Source organism: Carcharhinus amblyrhynchos, chromosome 19, assembly GCF_965287045.1.
Source record: "Carcharhinus amblyrhynchos chromosome 19, sCarAmb.v2.hapA, whole genome shotgun sequence".
NCBI classification, from domain to species: domain Eukaryota; kingdom Metazoa; phylum Chordata; class Chondrichthyes; order Carcharhiniformes; family Carcharhinidae; genus Carcharhinus; species Carcharhinus amblyrhynchos.
Window position 1 is genome coordinate 32,847,097 of NC_137342.1, and position 25,902 is coordinate 32,872,998.

At 45.2% G+C, this 25,902-nt stretch overlaps 2 protein-coding genes across 7 annotated transcripts in view; one reads left to right on the forward strand and one right to left on the reverse strand.

The window, feature by feature from the left end:
* endou2 (endonuclease, polyU-specific 2) overlaps window positions 1–25,902 on the forward strand; it is a 200,289-nt gene that overhangs the window by 105,778 nt on the left and 68,609 nt on the right. The window lies entirely within an intron of this gene.
* The window catches only part of kcp (kielin cysteine rich BMP regulator), a 196,424-nt gene that overhangs the window by 102,113 nt on the left and 68,409 nt on the right, over window positions 1–25,902 (reverse strand). For all 6 annotated transcript variants that reach the window (XM_080207535.1, XM_080207532.1, XM_080207534.1 and 3 more), the window contains exons 2-11: window positions 24,344–24,900; window positions 18,456–18,528; window positions 16,504–16,754; window positions 13,826–14,009; window positions 12,618–12,757; window positions 10,551–11,466; window positions 5,783–7,169; window positions 3,895–4,079; window positions 2,478–2,554; window positions 1,857–1,953 (exon numbers count right to left, since the gene is read on the reverse strand). In XM_080207535.1, coding sequence (XP_080063661.1) covers window positions 1,857–1,953; window positions 2,478–2,554; window positions 3,895–4,079; window positions 5,783–7,169; window positions 10,551–11,466; window positions 12,618–12,757; window positions 13,826–14,009; window positions 16,504–16,754; window positions 18,456–18,528; window positions 24,344–24,745 — 3,712 coding nt within the window. In that variant the 5' untranslated portion in view covers window positions 24,746–24,900. The remainder of the gene's footprint in view (window positions 1–1,856; window positions 1,954–2,477; window positions 2,555–3,894; window positions 4,080–5,782; window positions 7,170–10,550; window positions 11,467–12,617; window positions 12,758–13,825; window positions 14,010–16,503; window positions 16,755–18,455; window positions 18,529–24,343; window positions 24,901–25,902) is intronic.

Below are 25,902 nucleotides of genomic sequence, written 5' to 3' on the forward strand. Positions count from 1 at the left end.
GGGCTGAATCGCCTTATACCGTCTATCACGTATTACAAATGTCAGGCTCCAAATAGCTCAGTCACCGAGAATTACAAATTATTTGGCATTCGCATGATACATAAAAAGACATCAGTTCCTTTTCTTATTTGTTTTGTTTTTATTCCAATTCAATCAAATCAAGTCCAATTCAGAGTCTCAGCAAGTTGAGACATTCCTGATCCAAGCTCACCTCCTGTCTTGGGCTTGATCTACATGATCCAAGCTGATTGGAGCAGGCATAGCTCCTCCTCCAAGGCTTGATCTTATTTGCATCTTAGCTGAGATGCCACTTTTAAAAATTGCTTCAAATGAAGCTACAATGTAATCTAATAACTTCAACCAAGGACGGCATGTGAATACTATACTTAATTTTAGCCAAAAGGCCAAGAAGCGTTCCTGCCACATAATAACAACTTATATTTACATGGCAAATTTAACCTAGTAAAATATCCAGAATGCTTGACTGCAGGATTACCAGACAAAACTTAACATCATTTGAAAAAAGGGAACATTAGATCAAATGGAACACCCCCCTCCCGCACTCCCAATCTCCTCACTACCCCCACCCGGTGGATCCATCCACCCACCCCCTCCCCCACCGTTCCCTCCATTCTCAATAGGAGCAAATCTCTCCCGCCTTGGAATTCTCGGTCCTTTGTCCCCCCCTTCTTCTCCCCCCACTATTTGTCTGAACTCTCACAATCGCTGATAGGAAAGATGGTGAACCTCCATTTTGTGATTCAAGCTGGAAATTCATCTTTGTGTGAGATCTACAGAATGTTTCAGTCAAATAGAAGACATCTTGGCAGTCTGGTGGAGATTGTCCACCAGCTCACTGGTGTGGAGTTAACGAGCTGTGTTTTTCCAATTGGAGCTTCACCTTCTCATTATTCAGCTCATTGGTGGAACATCAAACTCTGTGACTGATACAGGCCGATATATCACCTTAAAGAGGAGACAAGAGTCAGAAAGTTGGGTGGGAGATATTTGAGAGTTACTGACTCAAGGGAGGAGATTGTAGCAGTGAGTGACAATATGGTCAGGAGGTAATTAAAAAGAATGGATTGAGGGATATGCTGAGAAGGTGGGTGTGAAAGATGTGATGTGAAATAAGAGAGACCTTGAGAGGCTTGGCCGATGATATAAGTTTAAAGGAAAATCTTAAAGGGGAAGAACGGAGAGGTGGAGGGGTCCACTAAGGGCTGAGGGTGTGAGCCAATGAAAGTGTGGAAAGAGGAAGGAATGTACAAGAATCAGATGAATGGAGAGTTTGGCAACAGGATGTAAAACAGGAGGAAGTTACAGAAATAGAGGAAAGTTCATGAGGCAGAGGAATTTATAATGCAGAGGTTGGTAAACTGACTGCCAATGTAGGATAGCAAGGATTGAAGTGACAGATGATTGGGACTTGGTGTGTGTTTGGATACTGGCAGGTTTGACGGAATTGAAGGTGAAATCGGGAGTCTGCCCGGGGAGCATTAGAAGAGTAAAGTCTGGAGGTAACAAAGAAGTAGATGAGGATTTCAGCAGCAAATCAGCTGAGGCAGACATATAGCATGTTTTTTATTATTTCACAGAAGGTGGACATTGCTGGCTAGGCCAACATTCATTGCCTATCCCTAGTTGTCCATGGGAAGGTGGTGCTGAGCTGCCATCTTGAACTGCTGTCCTAATTCTATAAGCCTCGCTCTCAGTTCAATGCAACAAAATATTGCTAGATCCACCAAACCCCTGCCCGCTCATTCGCTGTCTGCATAATTAGCTGGGGGCAGTATGAGTGCAACTCCAGCAATTACTGAACACAACAATGGGATCTCCTGCTGCTCTCCACTTACCTCGGGGACACTCTGGGCAGCAAGAACCCTGTCTCTTCACATTGCCCTTACAGCTCAGAGCCTGGCATTGTACCGGGGCACAGGATACATCACCATTCTTCAACAGAACATCAAGCATCTGATCAGGGAATTAATTCACAAGCAAGGCAACCTCAAAACACACCCCCCCAAAAACCTCTTTCATCCTTTCACCCTCCCGTCTCTTGATGCTGCTAATCCCTCCCCCCTTCCCCTGAAAGTGCTGACTCTCTTCCTCCCTCCCCTGAAGGTACTGACTGTCTCTCACCCTCCCCTGAAAGCGCTGACTCTCTCTCCCCCTCCCCTGAAAGTGATGACTCTCTCTCCCCCTCCCCTGAAAGTGGTGACTCTCTCTCCCCCTCCTCCGAAAGTGCTGACTCGCTCCCCCACTTCCCTGAAGGTGCTGACTCTCTTTCCCTCTCCCCTGAAGATGGAGACTCTCTCTCCCACCCCTGAAGGTGCTGGCTCTTTCTCTCCCCCTCCCTTTAAGGTGCTGACTCTCTCTCCCCCCTCCCCTGAAGGTGCTGACTCTCTCTCTCCCTCCCCTCAAGAGGCATTCTCTTTCTCAAGTCTTTCCAGGTGTTAACTCTCCCCGTTACTCACCAAACATACACAGGATGTACAGGTATCAACAATGACTGAATCTCCATTCTGGAAAGTCTGCCCCTTGTAGCTGCAACCTTCAATCAGAAGAAGATAGTTTGTAAATTATTTAAAATTCTCAACGCCCCAGCCCCAAACCACCTGAACAATATCCATTCATCCATCACTAACCCTGTGTCATAACATGGATTAAAATACCAGATAGAAACTTAGAAATAGAAACCACCATTCAGCCCATCGGCTATGACACATTTACAATCAGCCCATAGGCTCCAAGCAAGGTCTATCCCCTATCCACATTCTCTACTACAATCATATTCAGCATTAATCCATGCTCCTGGGGAGGCACAGTGGTTAGCTTTGCTGCCTCACAGTGCCAGGGACCCAGGTTCAATTCCTGGCTTGAGTCACTGTTTGTGTGGAATCTGTATGTTTTCCCCATGTCCGCATGGGTTTTCTTCAGTTTTCTCCCACAGTCCGAATGACATGCTGGTTAGGTGCATTGGCCATGCTAAATTCTCCCTCAGTGTACCCAAATAGGCTCTGCAGTGTGGCGACCAGGGGATTGTCATAGAAACTTCATTGCAGTGTTAATGTAACCCTACTTGTGACAATGATAAATAAACTTTAAACTTTTGATCACCAGGAATAAATGTATCCATTAATTTCTAACTCTCACTCCCCTGCATTGTCAATCCCTCTCCAATACTGACTTTACTGAGTTATGAATCTCCCTCATCTGTTATTCCCGATCCTGGACTACATCCCCCATCCTCTTTAGATCCTTGAGTCTCCCTTCATAAACTCATTCACCCAAAGGCTCGAAAAAACTCCCATCACTTTTCCTTCATGTTTTGAATTAATCTAAATATCCTGTTGAAGTGAGGAAGCCTGCATTGTGCCCACATCCCAGAACCTGCCCAAAATGTTACTTGAAGTTGGAAACTGAAGTCTCATCCTCTGATTTAATCTCATTAGTGACTGTCTTTCACTGGCCACACACCTTCCCCTCACATTTTATCCTCTGCCAACAGACAGTATTCATGCTGTATGTCCAATATAATCATCAACAACATAATCCACCTATACTGACCTAAATATCTCTTTTATCTTTCCCTTGACACCATAACCCTGATATCCTCTCTGTTTATTATACATTCTCTTAAGTCAATCTCGTTTCACTCATTACCTGTAAATGCAAAGACACTGAAGATGCCATGTACCAAATCTTCTCCCCCTCATTTTAATGACCCAAAGCCTTGCTCCATCTCAGTCCCTTTTATTCCTCCTTATCTCCAGCACCTCCTTCATCCCCTCACCCACCACCCATGTTCAACCACATACAAGCCTAAGTTTTACATCTGTCACGTATTAAGAGGTAAATAATTAGATTGACTGGAAATCACCAGCAACCAACCATGACACATGACGTGACGGTTGGTCCCTCGGTCATACCACTCGCTGAAACAGGCACCACAATGATGCACACGGCACTCTGCATTCGGGAATCCCAGACACTCGGTGTCCTGGCACAGGTCAGGGCAACTGACTGGCAGAGTGCCCAATGGGCAGCCTGAATACCAGTGCAGCTCAAAGCAAAACCTGGAAGAGGAAAAGAACACAGAGAGGTAAGACAGCAAGAGATCAGAGAAAGGGAGGGAGAAATATCCCCCAGCTCAGAGACAGAGAGAGTTATGGAATTAAATGCTCAATACTGAGAGTGCATGTACAGATAGATAAAACAATAAAAGGCTAACAGGGTTTTTAAAACTAACAATACTGGGGTGGAAATTTCACACAGGTTTCTTGGTATAACCTGTGCAGTAGATCAGAGTATAAATTACATACACTTTTTAACATTAGTTTAAAAAATATTAGGTTAGAGGCTAGCCCAACCCACAAAACTGACCCTGTCTCCCATGGTGCATGAATCACTGTGGGGAGTTTTCATTTAATGTATGTTTGCAGAACTTTAAAAAAAGTTTCAAAAATTATCCTAGATCTTTTAGATGAAAGGACACTATTAAGAATGTTTTAAAAATTTTTGAATTTAACTTAAAAAAAGATACTATTATGCAAACTCTAAACTAATGTAACTAGCAAAATCTTCTGTAATTTTTTTTAAAGTCTTTTTGTCAATAATTTAAAATCTGGTCACACTGATGACAAATTAACACCGATTCAAAATGTGATAAATTTATTGTGATAAACCTATTTTCTGTTTTATTCACAGTTAAATATATTGAAGAATATTTCGAGCAAAAATTTTTTTTAAGAAAAATTACATTTTAAAACACTGCTCCATTGCACTGGTTTGTGGCAGGTTTTGTATTTGGTGAGATTAAAATTTAGTTTGAGTTCTGATGAAGCATCGTTGGTTTGAATTCTCTAGACATGATATATTTGTGGTTTCCGGGGCCAGTTGCTGTTCTGTAACCCAGCTTGTCAGAGCAGCACACGGTCTGGTTTAATTTTTTAGAAGGTAACCAACTAGCAGCCTGCCTCCCGTCATGCCAAGCAGAATGAAGGGGGTGGGTGGGCGAACAACCAGCGTGTCCCAGTGGCTGGAGTGTCAGCCTACTGCCCAAGTGGAAGGACAGAGCAAAATGGCTGTGAAGGAAAGGCTGAGGGAACTGATAGCTATCTTTGCAGCCTGAGCACCTTCTGTGAGAGCAATCTCCAGGAGCTGCTGTTGCTGTGGATGCCCTTCTGGATGCCCTCAGAACTTCTGTTTGCACCATTGTGCTGTCGGATGGCTCCTTATTTTCATGCTGCCTCGATCTCCCCTGCTCTCCTCTGACTAGCCAAGGTTCTGACAACAGCATGAGGCACATGCACACTTTCAACATTGCACTGTCCTTGTACTATTACATCTAACTGCCATTTAACAAGGTTAGTTGGATTCCCCACACTGCCATGCAGGTTGCCATCACCGCATGAAGCCCCCTCTGGGAAATGTAAGATGGGAACACATCAGGGAAGCACCACAATGCATTTACTCCTGATTTTTCTCCAAATCTGTCTTCAAGGGCCTGGTAAACCACGCCCACCCGCACGCACCACCACCCCAATTAACTCTGCTTCTCTCTGCACAGAAGCTGCATTAACTTGCTGAATATTTCCAGCATTCTGTTTTTTCCCAGATTTCCAGAATTTGCAGTATTTTCCTTCTGTGATAGTGAAAGTAGTATCTCCTTGGGTCAGGGAGTCAGTGATGAGATATCTGGGACCAGGAGTCACAGAGAAAATCAACACCAAACTTAACCATCAGTAAACAATCAATAAGAATTCAGCTGCATGCCTACCTGAGGTCAGGAGTCACAGGAAGCCAAAGGTTGTTGTCTTTCACTGAGGAGATGCTGGGGATATATCCGCTGTCAAACGGGTGATGGGAGGCCCACTTCTGCTCAACATGCCTGATAACAGTGACAGTTTCTTGTACATCGATGGTCATCCAATTCTGAACAAGCCACCAGTCTGGGAGTGGGGTTACTGGAGGGCAGATACGCTTAATATTGAGGAGCAGCTCAGGACTTGTCATATACAACTGCTGCTGGATGAAGAAGTAGAATCTCATGTGATGAGGGCCTCTGAAGAAATAATTACAGTTGTCCTTATCATAGCCACCCTCATCGAAACCAAAGACATCAAACCCATTCTTATCCAAGCCAAACTTGTTGTATCCGTAAGTGTTATAACCTCTGTCGAAAAGGGACTCGATTACCTCCACCTCAATATAAGGCAGGTAGGACTCATCTTTCCTCATTCCAAATGGCGTGACTTGCGAACGATTAAATCCGTACCGATTATATCCAGAAATGTCAAACCCTTCAATGTCAAAACCATCCCGGTTAAAATGGTCTCTGCCATATCCGTACCTATCCCAACCGGATTGGTCAAAGCCATTGCGATCATAACCGTGCTGGTCATACCCATGTACATCGTACATTCTTTGCTGGTTGGAGTGTGCAGTTTGATCAAAACCTTCCGTGTCGTAGCCCTCTTGGTGGTGACGGGGGGAATTGGGGGTGGTGTCATTGCAGGGAGCACCAAGTGTGACTGGGACATACATTGTACAGAGCTGCTGCTGAGACAGGAGCATGTCATCTGGAGCAATGTCAAATGGTTTCATCTTCACAAACCGGAGTTCAGGAGGGTAACGGGGCAATCCATTGGGACTGCGGTCCTGCCAGTGAGTCCAAAGCTTGTCTACAAAGGCATAATGCGAAAGGAAAATTGGATCATAAGGACTGAAAGGCGAGGCCATGTGACCTCCAACCCAAAGATGAAAAAGCCCCGAGACGGCTTCCATCTGAATGGAGAATTTGTTAAAGTCATCTTCTGCCAATATCAGCTGGATGTTGATTGCATCAGGCAGAGTGATGGAAGAATTGAATTGCCGGCGAAGACAAGGCACCCACTCACTGTCCTGCTGGAAAGGATGATAGGAGACACAGTCCGTCTCCGAGTTTCCATTTGACCCAAAGAAGTTTGCCTGCCACACCGTGGAGCTCTCCATTGAGCCTGAGTCAATGGTCCATTCAAAATAAGGGATGCTGATGTCACACGATATCTTCTGCAGCTCCCGTTCCACCATGCGGAGAAAGTAGCGGTGCCATGGCAGAAATGTAAACTGCCCATTGGCCTGTGGTGCATATTCTGCTCTCAACCGGGCAAACTCCTCCCAGGTACCTGTCAAGTCACAGCAAAGCATTAGGAACTTGCATTTCTATAACGCCTTTCACTGCCTCAGGCTGTCCCAAAGTTCTTTCATAGCCAATGAAGTGTAGCCACCGTTATAATTAATGCTACCAATTCGCACACAGCAAGACCCAACAAACTCTAATAAGGTGAATATTCTGACTCATTTGTTTTAGGGATATAGGTTGAAGGAAAAAAAGCAGTTCAAGTAATTAATGAAGGAATCCAACCAGCATTCTTTAACTCCGGCAATAAGTGGATCTTGTGACTTTGCAGGCTTTCAGTTTGAATAGAAGACTTGCTCTACTGTTATACAGGTTGTGATGCATTCAGACAGGGAATGCATTGGTTAGTTTGGTGGACAGGTGAGATTGGGCTACTTGTGAGAGATGGAGGTGCTGGCATAGTGGCATTGTCAATGGCAGATGCTAAAATTTGAATTCAATAACAATCCGGAATGAAGGATCTACTGATGACAATGAAACCACTGTCAATTGTTGTAAAAATCCATCTGGTTCACTAATGTCCTTAAGGGAAGGAAATCTGCCATCCTTACCTGGTCTGATCTACATGTGACTCCAGACCCACAGTAAGGTGATTCAATCTTAACCACCCTCTGGAATGGCCTAGCATGACAATCATTGTATCAAAGTGCTAGAAAGTTTAAAAGAAATAAAACTGGATCGATCACCCAGCATTGACCTAGGCATTGGAAACAACAATGGCAAACCCAGTTCTGTTAACCCTGCAAAGTCCTCTTTGGGGCTTGTGCAAAATTGGGACCGCTGTTTCACACTCTAGTCAAGCAACAGCCTGATATAGTCATGGAATCATACCTTAAAGATTATCACAGTTGTATCTTCAGCCAATTCGATTCACATCACATGATATCAAGAAATGACTTAAGATTCTGGATACTGCAAAGGCTATGGGCCCTGACAATATTTCAGCAGTAATACTGAAGACATGTGCTCCAGAAGTTGCTGCGCCGCTAGACAAGCTGTGGCTAGGGGCACAAGAAGTTCTGGAGCACATGTACAGCTAAGACACTGGCAACCTCCTAACAATGTGGAAAATTGCTCAGGTATGTCCAATTCACAAAAAAAGTCTGACAACACCAGGTTTTAGTCCAACCTATTTATTTGATAATATACTCGCAAGCTTTCGAGGGGTTACCCTCTTCGTCAGGTGAATGGAGAGTTCTCCATTCACCTGACGAAGAGGGTAACCCCTCGAAAGCTTGCGAGTATATTATCAAATAAATAGGTTGGACTAAAACCTGGTGTTGTCAGACTTTTTACTGTGTTTACGCCAGTCCAACGCCGGCATACCCACATCAATTCACAAAATGCAGGGCATATCTAACCCGGCCAATTACCACTGTATCAGTCTACTCTCAATCAACAGTAAAGTGATGGATGGGGTCAGTGATAGTGCTATCAAGCAGCCTTTGATTAGCACTGACGTGCAGTTTGGGTTCAAGCATAGTCACCCAGCTCCTGACCTCATTACCACTTTGGACACATGGACAAAAGAGCTGAATGCCAGAGGTGAGGTGAGAGTGACTTCAAGGCAGTATTTGACTGAGTGTGACATCCGGGAGCTCTAACAAAACCGGAGTCAATGGGAATCAGGGGGAAAACTCTCCACTGGCTGGAGCCATACCTAGCATAAATGAAGATGGTTGTGGTTGTGGGGGGCAGTCATCTCAGTTCCAGGATATCACTGCAGGACTTCCTTGGGATAGGTCTAACCATCTTCAGCTGCTTCATCAATAACCATTATAAAGTCAGAAGTTGGGGTGTTTGCTGATGACAGCACAATGTTCAGCACTATTCGTGGCTCAGATACTGAAGCAGTCCATGTCCAAATATGGCAAGACCTGGACAATCCAGGCTTCGGCTGACAAGCAGTAATTAAAATTTGTGCCACACAAGTGCCACGCAATGAGCATCTCCAACAAGACAGGATTTAACCATCGCTTCCTGACACTACTAATGCAGAATCCATCAAAAAAACTGGGGGTTATCACGAACCAGAAACTCCAACTGGATCAGCCATTTAAACACTGTGGCTACAAGAGCAGCTTAGAGGCTAGGAATCCTGTGGTGAGTAACTCACCTCCTGACTCCCCAAAGTCTGTCCACCATCCACAAGGCAAAAGTCAGAAGAGCGATGGGGAGGCAGTGGCAAAATGGTACTGTTACTGGACTAATAATCCAGATATCCAGGGTAATGCTCTGGGGATATGGGTTTGAATTCCACCACAGCAGATGGTGGAATTTGAATTCTACAAAAGTCTGGAATGAATAAAAAGTTTAACGATGAACATGAAACCATTGTCAGTTGTCATAAAACCCCATCTGGTTTACTAATGAATAAAAGATATCTATTATCATTATCTGGTCTGGCCTACATGTGACTCCAGAACCACAGCAACGCAGTTGACTCTTCAATGCTTTCAGGGATGGACAATAAAGGCTGGCCCAGCCAGTGATGCCCACATCCTATCAAACAATTAAAAAAAACTTGCCTGGATGAATGCAGTTTGAGCAGCAACCAAGAAGTTTAGCACTGTCAGGCCAAAGCAGCCCACTTGATTGACACCCCTTCCACAAAGATTCACTCCCTCCACCATCAACAAACAGTGGCAGAAGTTAAGATGTACTGCAGAACTCACAAAGGCTCCTGAGACAGCACCTTCCAAACCACAAGCGCTACCATCTAGAAGAAGGGCGACAAATAAATGGGAACACCACCACATGGAAGTTTCCCTCCAAGCCACTCACCACCCTGACTTAAAAATATATCACCATTCTTTTATTATCACTGGATCAAAATCCTGGAACTCCCTCTCCAACAACGCTGTGGGTGTACTTACACCTCAGGGACTACAGCAGTTTAAGAAAGCATCTGACCACCAACTTCTCAAGGAGAATTAGTGATAGGCAATAAATGCTGGCCTAGCTAGCGACATCCACATCCCATTAATTCATATATTTAAAAAGACTAGATTGCTAGTTGTTGCCCAACTCCTGGTTTTGACATAACAATTGGCCAGAATCTGTTTTTGTGATGTCTGTTGAGAGATAAATATTGGTCAGGAAATCATAATGAACAACTGCTCTATTCACAAGTAGTGCCATGGAGCTTTAATGGCTGCCCAGTCCTTGGCTTAATATGTCATCCAAAACATGGCAGCATCAACGAACACGTACATATTTACATGCGCACGCGGTCAACTGGAAGGGAAGGGGGTATCAGAATTGGCAGATTAGACTCAGCTCTCACAATACAGCAAATATGTATACACGCCCTCACACACATGTGCTCCCTTACGCTGACATAGAGTAGAGATGGGGCCATACATACCCTGTTTGTGGTAGAGATCCCGTATTGCTGCCTGATAAATCTTCATCTCACTGGGTGTCATGTCCCGGACCTCCTTGCGTTGACTGACATGCCGACAGTTGCACTCTATCACTCCAGTGTAGCTGCACAGACAGATCTCACAGCCATACTCAAAGGACTCTCCAAAGCGATACGATCGACTTTGAAAGGTACAACCACAGCTCTGGCCACAGGAGACATCCTCACACCTTTGCCCTGGTCTGAAGCTGACCACCTCTCTCCTCAAGTCAGCTCTATTGATGGCATGACAGTGAGAGGATGGCAAGTACTCGCAATGATAGACATAAGCTGCAAAGAAACCAAGATAGTTGAACCCCTCACGATTGATCCCAACACAGTCAAACTGGGCACGGTTGTAACCCTCAGCGTCAAAACCCATCATGTCAAATTCTCGTCTGGAGTCATGCTCACCTCTCTTATTGTATCCAGTGAGGTTAAACCCAGTGTCTTTATGAAACCCATCCCGGTCATACCCCTGTTTGTCAAACCCATACTTATCAAACTCTCGTCCATCACTCAAGCCACTGAAGACCTGCCCATTTGGCCCAAATAATGCAGGTCCAGAACGCACAGGGTTAAATGCCACCACCTGCCTAGCACTCCGATCCAGGCCTGATATATTGTATCCATAGCGATCGTAGCCTTCATGGTCATAACCAATCAGAAAGTTGGTCAGCTTTGGTTGGCGGAAGCAGCAAGCTCCAACCTCACATCGCCTCGTGCATTCCTCATGCGTTTGAAAGTTATTGCTGTTCCCGCCACAGCTGCTGTAATCAAACTCTTCACACAGGCCTGAGAGACTGTTGTAAAACCAACGCCTTGTTGGAATGCTGTGTCCATCATGACAACGACCTTTAATCTTGGGCAGTGAGCAGACCTATAAACAGGAGTAGGATTAAAAGTAATTTGCCAAACACACAATAATAATAATCTATATTGACAACCATAGCACCAAAATGTCTGGATTCATAAGAACATAACATAAGAACGTAAGAATACAAGAAATAGGAGCAGGAGTAGGCCATCTGGCCCTTCGAGCCTGCCCCGCCATTCAGTAAGATCATGGCTGATCTGTCGTGGCTCAGTTCCACATTCCCGCCCTTTCCCCATAACCCTTAATCCCCTCTCTTATCAAAAACCCATCAACCCTCTTCTTAAAAATATTTAGCGAGGTAGCCTCCACCACTTCAACAGGCAGAGAATTCCAGAGATTCACCACCCTTTGAGTGAAGAAGTTCTTCCTCAACTCCGTTCTAAACCGTCCCCCCTTTATCTTGAGGCTGTGCCCCCTAGTCCTACTGTCCTTTCTGAGCGGGAAGAGTCTCTCCACCTCTATCCTATCCATCCCATTCATCATCTTATACGTCTCAATGAGATCTCCCCTCATTCTTCTAAACTCTAACGAGTACAAGCCTAGTTTATTCAGCCTCTCCTCATAGCTCAACCCCCTCAACTCCGGCATCAGCCTAGTAAACCTCCTCTGCACTCCCTCCAAGGCCAAAATATCCTTGCGTAAGTACGGCGCCCAAAACTGCACACAGTACTCCAGCTGCGGCCTCACCAATGCCCTATACAGCTGCAGCAAGACCTCCCTACTTTTATATTCAATTCCCCTCGCTATGAAGGCCAGCATCCCATTCGCCTTCCTGACCACCTGCTGCACCTGCAAGCTGGGTTTTTGCGACTCATGCACAAGGACCCCGAGGTCCCTCTGCACCGCCGCCTGCTGCAGTTTTTCTCCACGTAAGTAATAGTCCTTCCTACCATTATTCCTACCAAAGTGGACCACCTTGCACTTGCCAACAAGATTCGGCTAATGAATGTGCACTCTTTCCCCACCTCGCTGAAAGGGCCAAACTTCTTTCCCTTGAGAGTTAGGGGATTCGAGGAATGGGCTTAGATGGACTCAATGGCCTTGTCCAATACTCCCTTTGGGCCAGTTACAATGTTGAGCTATGAGATTACTGCTTTATACAATGATGATGAACACAATCTGCCTTTACCATGAACTGCTCATGGGGTCATTACCTGGATCATGGGCTCCTCACACAAACGTCCAGTGGAAGTTGCAGGGCAGGTGCATATAAATCCTGAAGGGTGTTGCCCAGAGTCAGAGCTGAGAGCTTGGCAGAGCCCCCCATTCTTGCAGGGATTGGTAACACAGGGATCTGGGAGCAAAGCACAATGCTCAGAGAGCGCGAGACAAGATGACAGAACAAAAGAAATACTAGCAACACCGACAGGTGGGGCATAAAAAAAATGTAACTATAGGTTCACTAACAATCGGGCTTCTCATCCCTCTCATCAGAGAGGGCAGGCACTGTTGCAGGTTAGTGTCTCACCTGAGAGTCAGCACTGCAGTACCAACTCTCCAACAATGCAGTGTTCCCTCACTACTAGCCATCAACAATGCAGTGCTGCCTCAGTACTGCATGGAAGAGATAACTGGATTACGCTCTTAAGTCTCTGGAGTGGGACTTGAACCCACATTTTCTGATTCTGGACTCAGTTTGCGACCATTGAATCATGGCTGACAGATATAGCTTTATTGGTTAATTGCTAGAACGATAGATTGAGAAGTAAACAACTTTTTGCTGAACCGGTATCAGCCTTTAGTTTGTCCACATTTGTAATAGTGTGTATGATTTGGGTCACCCAATTGTATAAATCAATTAGAGGCACTGGAGAAGCTACAGAGATACATACAGGGATGAAGTTATAACTGGAAGGAAAGCATTAACATGATGTGTCTCTTTTCTCTTGAAATAAAAATGCTGAGGGTCAAGATCAAGATATTTATAATAGTGAAAGATTTTGATGAAGTAGACACAGAACGCCTCCACTTATGGGGAAGAGCAAGAGGCCATGAATATAAAATAGTCACCAAGACATCCAATGAGGAATTCAGAAGAAACTTCTTTATCCTGAAGTGGTGTGAATGTGGAACTCACTGACACAGAGAATAGTCAAGGTGAATGATATTCTTGTAGTTAAGGAAAGTTAGATAAGCAAATGAGGGAGGAGAATAGAGGGTTACATGAATAGAATTAGCTAAGTAAGGATAGGAAAAGATTTGGATATTCAATGTTAGAATGGACGGTTTGTGCCTAATGACATGTTCCTATGCACTATCTCTAGGATTGACCTTTATTGCACATTTGCCCAGAATTAGCAGACAATTTGTGTTTAAAATATTGGACATTCCTTTATCCCCTATCCCACTGCATGGTACTCACCCTGACAGAGGGCTCTGTCACTTTGCTTTGAGCAATGTACTTCTCCATTAGTGCAGGCACAGGTGCTGCATGGGTCCTGGTCCCATGACTGTCCCTCCTCATACTCCCGCCCCTGCCATGAACACATGGGCTTTCTGCATTCACATGTCTCCAGGTGCTTGACTCGCAGCGATAGTGCCGAGTTCTAAACAAGGGAGAACAGCAAACCATCACAAACACAACAACAATAACTGGGGCCAGTGGAGGCTGGGAACTGACCCCGGCAAGTGTGGCCTCTCCGAGTTACAAGTTATAACCATAACAGCAATCACCTAGCTCTCTCCATACCAGTCTCAAGATCTGATCCCAGTTACTGAGTGCCAATTGGAGAGAGGGGACAGTGCAGAAACAGTGGAAATAAGCAAGGAGACACTGGGAAATTTATAATGCCTGGAGAACCCAACCTTCACATCCAAACTCTCAGTTCCCAGCCATGGTCACCAGTGAGAGGTCAGAAAACAGAATCCTGGGTGATATTTGTCTTCGAACAACATCTGTCCCCATTGTCCAAGATCCCAACATCTGTCCTTACTGCATGAGAAAGACAGAACTGACAACACATATACAGGCCATTCAGCACAAACAATCCTGTCAGCATTTAGAGGATTTCTACCAAAGTGAATGTCAGTGTCATTGTACCCCAGTGAGACATGGATGCCATCATCTCACGTGAGAACACTATCCACCTGGTACACAGTACATACACTTGCAACTCGACCAACGTTGCCTACCTGATATGCTGCGGGAAAGGATGTCCCGAGGATGGTACATTGGAGAGACCATGCAGACGCTATGACAATGGATGAATGAACACTGCTCGACAATCACCAGGCAAGAGTGTTCTCTTCCTGTTGGGGAACACTTCAGCTGTCACGGGCATTCGGCCTCTGATCTTAGGATTAGTGTTCTCCAAGGCAGCCTTCACGACACACGACAATGCAGAATTGCTGAGCACAGACTGATAGTCAAGTTCCGCACATGAGGACGGCCTCAACCAGGATCTTGGGTTCATGTCACACTATCTTTAAGCCCCACGACTTGCCTGGGCTTGCAACATCTCACTAACTGTCCTGTCTGGAGACAATACACATCTCTTTAACCTGTTCTTATCCCTCTCTCCACTCACATTGTCTGTACCTTTGAGACTTGATTACCTGTAAAGACTCGCATTCCAATCATTATTTTGTAAATTGAGTTTGTGTCTTTATATGCACTGTTTGTGAACTGAAATCCCACTCACCTCATGAAGCAGCAACACTCCAAAAGCTTGTGGCTTGAGCTACCAAATAACCCTGCTGGACTTTAACCTGGTGTTGTGAGACTTCTTACAAAGAAAGGATGAACAGTTATAGGATTGAAGAAGGATAAGTGGGAAGACATTAACCAGCAACTTGCCTGTGAAGAATTGTTAATCCTTCTCAAAAGCACTGCTGCAAGAAGATTCCTTCTGCTGAACACATGTCCAGATGTGTGAATTTAAGAGAGGCCCTTAGCTGGAGATTAAGCTTCAAAATGGTAACGCTGACATCACATTAGCATTGCATTCTGATTGGAATTATGATCTGCTTACTCTGCATACTCTCACCCTAATGCCTTCATCAATATGGCATTTGATGTGAGTCAACCACTTAGTGTCAGCACAAAACCCATAATCACAATCAAAGGGCAGAAACTACAGGCAGTGGACCAGTTCACTTATCTTGGCAGCACCCTCTCCCAAGCAAATTGATATTGACTATTGATACAGAAGTTAACTGCAGAATAGCAAAAGCAAGTTCTGCTTTCGGTAGGCTGTGCTCCACTGTATGGGAACATCGAGGAATCAGCCCAGCTACAAAACTGAAGATCTACTGTTCCACGGTACTCACTATCCTCCTGTATGCCTGTGAAACGTGGTCTGTGTATTGAAGGCATGCAAGACAGCTCAATCATTTCCACATGACTTGTCTTTGCAGAATATTATGTATCAACTGGCAAGACAAAGAAGTTCTCTCTAGAGCAAGTCTACCATCAGTTCACACATTGCTGATGAGAGCGCAGACCCAGTGGGCAGGTCATGTCATCCGTATGTCAGATGAGCACATACCCAAGCAGCTCCTTTTTGGGGAACTCTCTGCTGGAAGACGCTCGCATGGAGGGCAAAAGAAACGTTTCAGAGACACACTCAAGGCCTCCCTGAAGTCGCTTGACATTGACATGACCACCTGGGAAACGCTGGCACAAAACCGCCCTACTTGGCGCTGCCTCATCCTCAAAGGCTGTCAAGCTTACGAAGCAAGGTGTATTGCTGAAGCACAACTTAAGCGCGAGCTGCGCAAGTCCAGAGTCACCAGCACAACAACTTCAATGTCTACACAAGTCTGTCCAATATGTGCCAGGACATTCTGTGCCTGAATTGGCCTGATCAGTCATCTTCGGACACACCGCAACCAGCCTCAAAATGACTAATGGTGTCGAGGTCCTCATTGATGACGATGGACGAACAACAACAGTGTCGGCACAGGTGTGCCATGGACACCAAACATCCAGAACAGCCAAGCAACAGGCATAGAGTTCTGCATTTTACACCATCAGTGTCTGTGAAACTATATCCCTGTGAGAATCTGAATTGGGGTTTCCCAGTCTCAGCCTCTACTTACCTGAACTTTGAGCATGTCCAGCATTGTGCTGAGTGAGGCCACCGTCTCCTCCAGCCTTTCCAAGCGTTGTTCTGGATTTCTAAATGGTAGATTGTAGTTCAGTGGGGAATCCTCAGCGTCACTCTGCTGTTGCTCATACTGACTGTCAGACAATGGCAATGGAAGTGGGGAGACATCCTCATTGATTTGGAATCCCTCATCCAAATCGGAATATTGCTCCTCAGCCAAGGAATATGGTAAAGGTAAGGAATCTGGAAATGTGAGACAGTGAATTAACTTTGTTCTGATGGATAAAGATCCAATTAATAGACCCATAAATTGAGAAGCACATACTCCCCCAGGTCACTACATAGTCCCTGTTTATTCAGAGTGAGTCACTCACTGTGTAATTGGACAAGAGCCTCTGTTTATTCAGGGGAGAATCATTCACTGTGTAAGTTTAAGAGTGACTATTTATTCAGGGTGAGGCTCATTCACTGTCACTGTATGGAGCAACTATTTATTCTGCAGGATGTCTGTTTAGTACTAGTTCTAGCATGTGATTTACAGTCTGCCGTACGGATTGTCAGTTATAAAACACCACTACACCTATCTGCAGGCCCAGTGCTGTCACTGGGGCCCACAGGAGTGCCAGGAATTCCTCTCTAACCTAGACAATGCAGGCTGTGTGACTGGTCTCCACGCATACCCCACTTTGGGTGGTCTGATGCATATCCTATGTTGCAATCAGCAGAGACCCGTGTGAGAGATTGCAAAAGAATGTTCTTCCCATCACCCATGTGCATCAGGGACAGGCACTCCATCAACAGAGTCATCAGCCATCCTTGCAGTATCAGACTGACAGAATTATTTTGTCTCTTTCCTGCAATGTCAGTGTGATGGGACAATGTCCAACTTACGCTGTATCTGTCCTGGGAGGAGAGGAAAATTAAGGCTTGGGGGGGTGGGGGTGGGGGTGGGGGTGGGGGGTTCTCTGCTTTTCGGTTCATGGCAGATAGAAAATGGCATGTAAATAAAGTTGGAGAAAGTGTATTTCCCTTTGCCACATCCAAAGCCCCAATAAGAACGACTCAGAGGTGACATTAATTGAAAGAAGGGGTGGGGAGTCACGCATTCAGTGCTCTAGTTCTAGCTCACAGCTGCACCTTAATGTTCTACAACATCTCCTTCAGGGGAGATAGTGGCATAGTGGTAATGTCACGGACAAGTGACCAAGAGGCCCAGGAAAATGTACTGGGAACATGGATTCAAATCCTACTTGTTGTTGGATCTGGTGGAATTTAAATTTAATTTATAAAATCTAAACACAAGTCTCAGTAAAGGTGACCATGTAAACTGGCTCAATGAATGTCCTTTAGGAAAGGAAATCTGCCATCCTTACCCGGTCTGGCCTATATGTGACTCCAGACTAACAGCAATGTCATTGACTCTTAATTGCTCTGTGAAATGTCTTGGCAATCTACAGAATTCAAGGGCTATTACGGATGGGCAACAAATGCTGGCATTGCCAGCAACACCCAGATCCTGTGGAATAATAAATAAATATTGGAGACATGTGACCTCATTGCAGAAACATTTATCTTTCTGTGATGTTTTTAACATAATTGTAATTTACAGACATCAGGTCACAATCCTTGTGCTCTTCCCCTCCTCTCCTCCACTGCTCTCCCCCTCCTCTCCTCCACTGTTCAGCCCCCCTCCTCTCCTCTCCTCCACTGCTCAGTTCCCCTCCTCTCCTCCTCATGTTCTTGTCCTCTTCTTCTCCAATGCCCTCCCCAACCATCCCCTCCCGCCTCACAATCACTCCCTCCTTGTGCTCACCCCCTCCTCTTCCCTTTCTCTCCTCCTTGCGCTCTCTTGCACCCCCCCCGCCACTTCTCCTCCCATGTTCCACTCTGTACCCCAGTACCCAAAGCCACTTGTGTGGAATGGGACAACAGTGCTCTCCTTACCTGGCAGATTGTCACAGTGCCATGGACGATGAAGGAATCCACTGGGGGAGATTTCTGCTGTCTGCCAATAACCCTAAAGTGAAAAGAGAACTTCAGTCCCGGAGTATCGCATTAATCAATCTGGCAGTAACCTGGAGTACAGTGTTAATTAGTGTGGCAGTAATCTCAGAGTACGGTGAGAGTCAGTCCAGCAATAATCCCGGAGTATAGTGATAATCAGTCTGGCAGTCAACCTGGAGAATCGCATTACTCAGTCTGGCAGTACAGTGACAATCAGTCTGGCAGTAATCCTGGAATGCACTGATAATCAGTCTGGCAATAATATTGATGTTATAGTATAGTGTTAGTCAGTCCGGCAGTAATCCCAGAGCACAGTGAGAATCAGTCTGGCAATAATCCTGGAGTGCACTGTTAATCAATCTGGCAGTGATATCGGTGTATAGTGAAAGTCAGTCTCGCAACAATTTCCACAGTATGGTAAGAGTGAGTCTGGCAGTAATCCCAGAGTACAGTGAAAATGAGTCTGCAGTAATCCTGGAGTGCACTGTTTATCAGTCTGGCAGTAATACTGGTGTATAGTGAAAGTCAGTCTGGCAGTAATCCCAGAGTACAGTGAGAATGAGTCTGCAGTAATCCTGGAATATGGTGAGAGTCTGGCAGTAATCCCGGAATACAATGAAAGTCAATCCAGCAGTAATCCCTGAGCATAATATAAGATTTAATTGAAATATTTAGTGTGTTAGTATTTGACTGTATTTTCTGGGAAAGATTCAACACCTCTACCACCCTTTGCCTAAAGTGTTTTTGATTTTCTCCCCTGGATGGCTTGGCTCTGACTTGAAGGTAATGTCCTCTTGTCTGAGACTCGAAACCAGTGGAAATGTCTCTTGTTAGCTGCCTGATCAATTCCTTTCATAATCCGAGCAACCTCAATTAAATCACCTGTTGATATTCCTGCCAATAAAGAGCTACATTAATGTAAATGATGCAGATAATCTAACTCTACGAGCTCTGGTAATATCCTGGTGAATTGCTGCTGCATTCCTTCCAAAGTCAATATTTCTTTTATAAGCTGCAGTGCCCAAAACTGTAAACAGTGTTCCCAGTGTGGTCTAACCATAGCTTTAAAAATTTGCAGTGAATTTCCCTCTCCAATATATGCCAGACCACAAGTTAAAGGCAGACACATTCCACCAACATTTTCATTTATCTTATGTGGCTGACTGTGACATTTTAGTGATCAGTGGCTATCTCTTTGCACCAGTACCTTCTCCGAGATTTTCAATGCCTGAGAAACACTTGGGTTTATGGTAGCTTGTTGCATAAGGTTAAATCTCACAGGATCCAGGATGAGGTAGCCAAATGGATACAAAATTGGCTTGACGACAGAAGCCAGAGGGTGGTTGTAGAGGTTTGTTTTTCAAACTGGAGGTCTGTGACCAGCAGTGTGCCTCAGGGATTGGTACTGGGTCCACTTATTTGTCATTTATATTAATGATTTGGATGAGAATTTAGGAAGCATGGTCAGTAAGTTTGCAGATGACACCAAGATTGGTGGCACAGTGGACAGTGAAGAAGGTTATCTCGGATTGCAATGGGAACTTGATCAATTGGGCCAGTGGGCTGATCAATGACAGATGGAGTTTAATTTAGATAAATGTGAGGTAATGCATTTTGGTAGCTCGAACCAGGGCAAGACTTACTCAGTTAATGGTAGGATGTTGGTGAGAGTTATAGAACAAAGATCTAGGGATACAGGTTCATAGCTCCTTGAAAATGGAGTCACAGGTGGACAGAGTAGTGAAAAAGACATTAGGCACGTTTGATTTCATGGGTCAGAACACTGAATACAAGAGTTGGGACGTCTTACTGAAGTTGTACAAGACATTGATAAGGCCACATTTGGAATACTGTGTACAGTTCTGGTCACCCTATTATAGACAGGATGTTATTAAACTAGAAAAAGAGTGCAGAAAAGATTTTATTTATTTTAAAGTTTATTTATTAGTCTCAAGTAAGGATTACATTAATACTGCAATGAAGTTACTGTGGAATTCCCCTAGTCGCCACAGTCTGGCGTGGGTGAATGTACCTAACCAGCACATCTTTCAGAATGTGGCAGGAAACCGGGGCACCCAGAGGAAGCCCACTCAGACACAGGGAGAATATGCAAACTCTATACAAACCCAGGCTGAGAATTGAACCCACGTCCCTGGTGCTGTGAAGTAGCAGTGCTAATCACTGTGCTACCGTGCCGCACAATTTACTAGGATGCTACCGGGGCTTGGTGGTTGAGTTGTAAGGAGAAGCTGGATAGACTGGGACTTTTTCCTCTGGTGCACAGGAGACTTGGGGATGATCTTATAGAGATCCATAAAATAATGAGGGGCATAGATCAGCTAGATAGTCAATTTCTTTTCCCAAAGACAGGGGAGTCTAAAACTAGAGGGCATAGGTTTAAGGTGAGAGGGAAGAGATACAAGAGGGTCCAGAAGGGCAATTTTTTCACACAGAGGGCGGTGAGCGTCTGGAACAGGCTGCCAGAGGTAGTCGTAGAAGTGGGTAAAATTTTGTGTTTTAAAAAGCATTTATACAGTTATGTGGGTAAGATAGGTATAAAAGGATATGGGCCAAACACATGCAATTGGGACTGGGTTAGTGGTTTAAAAAAAAGGGTGGTATGGACAAGTTGGGCTGAAGGGCCTATTTCCATGCTGTAAACCTCTGACTCTATAATTCTATCCTTTGGTCCTTAAACTGCTTGAATTTGAAATAATTTTGCCATAGTTCTGGTCACTTATTAAATCTAACAATGTTTCTTTGTAGTTGTATGCACCAGTCCACATGATTAACAATGCTACCAATCTTAGTGCAATTGGAGAACTTGGATAGACAGCTTACGATTCTGCGAACTGAGTCATTAATAGATAGTGACTAGATCCTTGGGATAGCACTGGTCATTCCATTCCAATTTGATTATATATTCATTATGTCTACACTATGAATATCACCTAATCAATCTCCTAACCAGGTCAATTGTGTGAAACCAGGATCAGGCAGATGACTATCACTTCTCAACCTTTTGGCTAAGATCAAACATCAAATCAAGCCCAAAATGGGATGCAATGCCTCACCTTGAGAGCTTGGATCTTGTTTGTCCCTTTAATGAGGACCACAAATTAGATTCAATTGGATTTTGAATTTGGTTTTTGGAGCAAGCAAGAAATTGATTTTGGGTTTACCTGGTCCATTCTGAGCACTGGCTTGGTAAATTTAAAGATAGAGTAAACATTTAAAAAAAAAAATCAGGCAAGTGACGAGTCTAGCCCATTGCACCGGGTTTGGGGGGAGGGTGGTGCTGACACCTGAGATCGTGGATTTGCCTAAGCTAAGGTGGAATAAAGGATCAGGGTAGTCAATGAGGTAAAACCTTCCAAGATTTTACCTAATGCAATTTTTCAAAGCCATCTTGGCCTTTTGGCTAAGATGAAGTGTTAGATGAAGTCTGGGATGGGGTGCAATGCCTCATCATGCCAGCTTGGATCTTATTTGATTAAGCCCAAGATGGGGTGCAATATCTTTTCAGCTTAGATCTGGTTTGTCCCTCATGTGCGGACCATGATTGGATTTAATTTGAATTGGTTCAAAATAAAGTACCAAAAGGTACCAATAAAAAAGTCTATGAGCTATTGTTTTAGCTAATAATGGAATCTTATTAAATTATTTACATAAGTCCCAATAAACTGCATCCATAGACATTTCCCTGTCTAACATTTCGGATCTTAATGACCTAGTGAGCCCATGGCTCAGATATAGGGGGAAGGAAGCACATGATTGACTGGTGCATTATGCTGGGAGCAGTGTGAAGCCCCATGACTGACCCTTGGTGAGGGAGGAAATCAACCAAGATTAGGCACTGATTCTTGCCTGAGGACATCCACTGAGAAACGTGGGCCAAAGTTTGGGCAACATGAAATCATGTACTCTCTGATTCTCTCTCCATCAACAGGCCAATGATATTCACTTTGCAGAGTGTGACTATAAGTTCCAAGGCAAGATGTGACTGTGGAACCTGTGCTCCAAAAAACATCAATACTGACAGACTCAGGCAACATGGGAAAGAGTCCTTCCCGGGACGGGGGTCCGTGCCTTCCTGGGAGTGGCGGGAATGGGAGTCAGAAGCTTCCATTTAGGCGGGATGGGGGGGTGGGGTGAAATGTGCGCCTTCCCGAAAGGGAGTAAAATGGGTGTCAGCACCTTCCGGGGAAGGGGAAATGGGAGTCAGTGCTTTCCGGGAAGGAGGGAATGGGAGTCAGTGCTTTCCGGGAAGGGGAGAATGGGAGTCAGCACTTTCCGGGGAAGGGAGATACGAGAGTCAGCGCTTTCCAGGGAGGGTGGACACAGGAGTCAGCCCTTTCTGGGGAGGGTGGGAGGGGAGACGGGAGTCAGCCCTATCTGGATAGGGAGGACACAGGAGTCAGCGCTTTCCAGGGAGGGCGAATGGAAGTCAGCGCTTTCCCGGGGAGGGGAAAACAGGAGTCAGCCCTTGCCGGGGAGGGAGAACACGAGTCAGAGCTTTCCGGGGAGGGAACCCAGGAGTCAGCACATTCTGGGAAGGGGAGGAATGGGAGCCCTTGGCTGTAATTTGGCTAGTTTATGCATTTAGTATCCTGAATGTGGATGTTGCCCCCTGTACCCTGGCTGAAATCAGCTCATTGGGTAGCATGATATTTGAAGGCGAATGCTTCTGGTTTGTGTGTGTGTGCCTATCTGTGTGCATATGTTGCTCAGTCCTGCTGTGGACAGATTACTCACACATTTAGGAGGATTAAGTGGACACAGCATCATGGTAGTTCGGTCCATTGAGATTGGGTTCAGCATCTTCACTGACTAGGAATGGTATCAGAGGACAGTAATGGAGAGAAAGATGTGCTACATCAAAGGGATAATGTTCCACATTTTGGAGTAAGGAACAGTAAAATGTCACTTGGCTGGACAAAGAGTGCTGAGTTAATCAAAAGCAAATTGGGCAGATTTCATTCAGAATTCTGCAATCCAATTTATGAATTAATTTGAAGTATTACTATGTTTGAAAGAAACATAGAACTTTGTCCCTGTGCTCCACCTCAGTCTGGCTATGTTTTAGTTGATCTGAGGCAGATTGATTGCTGTGATTAGTCAACATTAGTCAGTGTATTGTCTGAGTACCAGGATTGTGGATGGACTTTGGCCATTTATCATGTAGAAGGATGACACAACGGCACGGTGGTTAGCATGTGCCTCACAGAGCCAGGGACCTGGGTTCGATTCCAGCCTTGGGTGACTGTGTGGAGTTTGCATTTTCTACCCGTGTTTGCATGGGTTTCCTTCGGGTGCTCCAAAAAACATCAATACTGACAGACTCGGGCAACATGGGAAAGAGTCCTTCCCAGGGTGGGGGAAATGGGGGTCCGTGCCTTCCTGGGAGTGGCGGGAATGGGAGTCAGAAGCTTCCGTTTAGGCAGGATGGGGGGTGGGGTGAAACGTGCGCCTTCCCGAGAGGGAGTAAAATGGGTGTCAGCACCTTCTGGGGAAGGGGAAATGGGAGTCAGTGCTTTCCGGGAAGGAGGGAATGGAAGTCAGTGCTTTCCTCCCACACTCCAAAGATGTGAAGGTTAGGTTGATTGGCCATGCTAAGTTGCCACTGAGTGACAGGATTAGTAGGGTATATATGAGGAGTGATGGGAATAGGGCTTGGCGGGATTGATGTCAGTGCAGGCTTGATGGGCTAAATGGCCTTCTTCTGCACTGTAGGGTTTCTATGCTTTCTAAGTTCCTATGTTTCTATGACACAGCCAAGTTAGTAACATGTTGAGGAAAGCCTGTGTGTGAGTTTGTGCTGACATTACCGTGAACTTGCTGCTTCGGTTTCCTGCTGTACTGGAGAAGTGAATCTCCAAGTCGATGGGGAGAATCAGACTGATAACATCGTCGCCCATGTTCTTCTCGAATATGATGTCTTCCTCACAATCAATGAAAAGCGTTATCTTCTGAGCCTCCAGATTGAAAGCCACTCTGCCCCACTGCCCACTGGCAAAGGGAGTCCCTCCAGGGAAGATGACAGATGCGGGTTCCATGTTGTGCACAGTCCGGTAATCCAGTCGGAGTTGGTTGCTTCTGGTGCTGGACACAAGTTGCAGAAGTGGCCTTCCATCCTTCTTAGTGGTGGTGGGGGAGGTGAAGGAGATGACTGTTCCCTCCGAGTTCCTGCTCTGTTTTGCCACAAAGTGGAAGCCAATGGACCCTTGCATGGAGGTGAGGAAGTAGATGGCATAATCTCGTGGCAAGGTGAGGTGTGGCACACGATTACGGAACTTCCATGCTGGAAGCCCTGGCTCCAAACCTCTGCTTCTGCTCACTCCCTTTATAGAACGGGTGATGTTTAGGGCTTCCAGAAGGTCAATCACTACAAGGGATAAACATTGATAGCAGTGACCAGAGACAGCATAAGACAGCATTACAGTCTTGTAGGGAGAGTCAAGCTCTATTTAACCAAGACTGACAAAATCCTAAACTGCAGTCCCTCAAACAGAAATAACAAGCACCTTAAGAGATTCACTTGGGATGAGCAGAGACTAACTGTGAACTCAGGGGCCAGATTTGATTCTTGCTCGTGCCCAGTTAGCTTATCCCATTTGACCTCCATGCACCTGGGTCATTTCAGTTGGCATCACCCTCTCTGAAGAGCTTGGAGACCATGCCAGATGAGTGGTAACCTGTGAAGGATGGTCACCTGGGTGGGCTACCGGAGGACCAAGTATCTCCAGGTCCCAGTGAGTCTGCAAAGCAGGACTCCAGCAGCAACAATCTGCATTTGTATAGTTGTTTCCAAAATAAAGGCATCATCAAACTCAGCAGGTTAGACAGCATCGGTGGAGAAAGAACATTTCCCATCGATGACCTTTTATCACTTTTTGTGTTCTATAAGGTGTCTTTAACCAACTCAAATATCCCATGCATTGCATTGGAGTGTTATAAAAGAATATTGAGATATTAGAACAATTCAGAGACACTGGGTAGGATTTTCCACGCCTCTGCTGCATGTTCCAAGGCCGCAGAGTGATCACCATTTGCCGGGGGCGTAGGATCTTCTGGTCCCACTCCTGCCAATTGGGTTTCCCATTGTATTCACCTCCCGTCTCCAGGGGTCTAGTGGCAGGGCTTCACCATTGGCTGGACTGGATGATCCCACTGGTAGGAATGGCCAGAAAATTCAGCCAAAGGTTTTAAGCAGCATTTTGGAGAGTACAGCAATAGAGAGGCAGAGAGATTCAGAGAGGAAAATCCTCAGAAAGTGCAAGGATTCAGCGAGTTATAGGACTGGAAGAGGTTATGGACTTGGAGAGCAGTAATGCTATGGAGGGACATAAAAAGGGATGGTAATTTTAAAATCATGGCATTGAAAGAC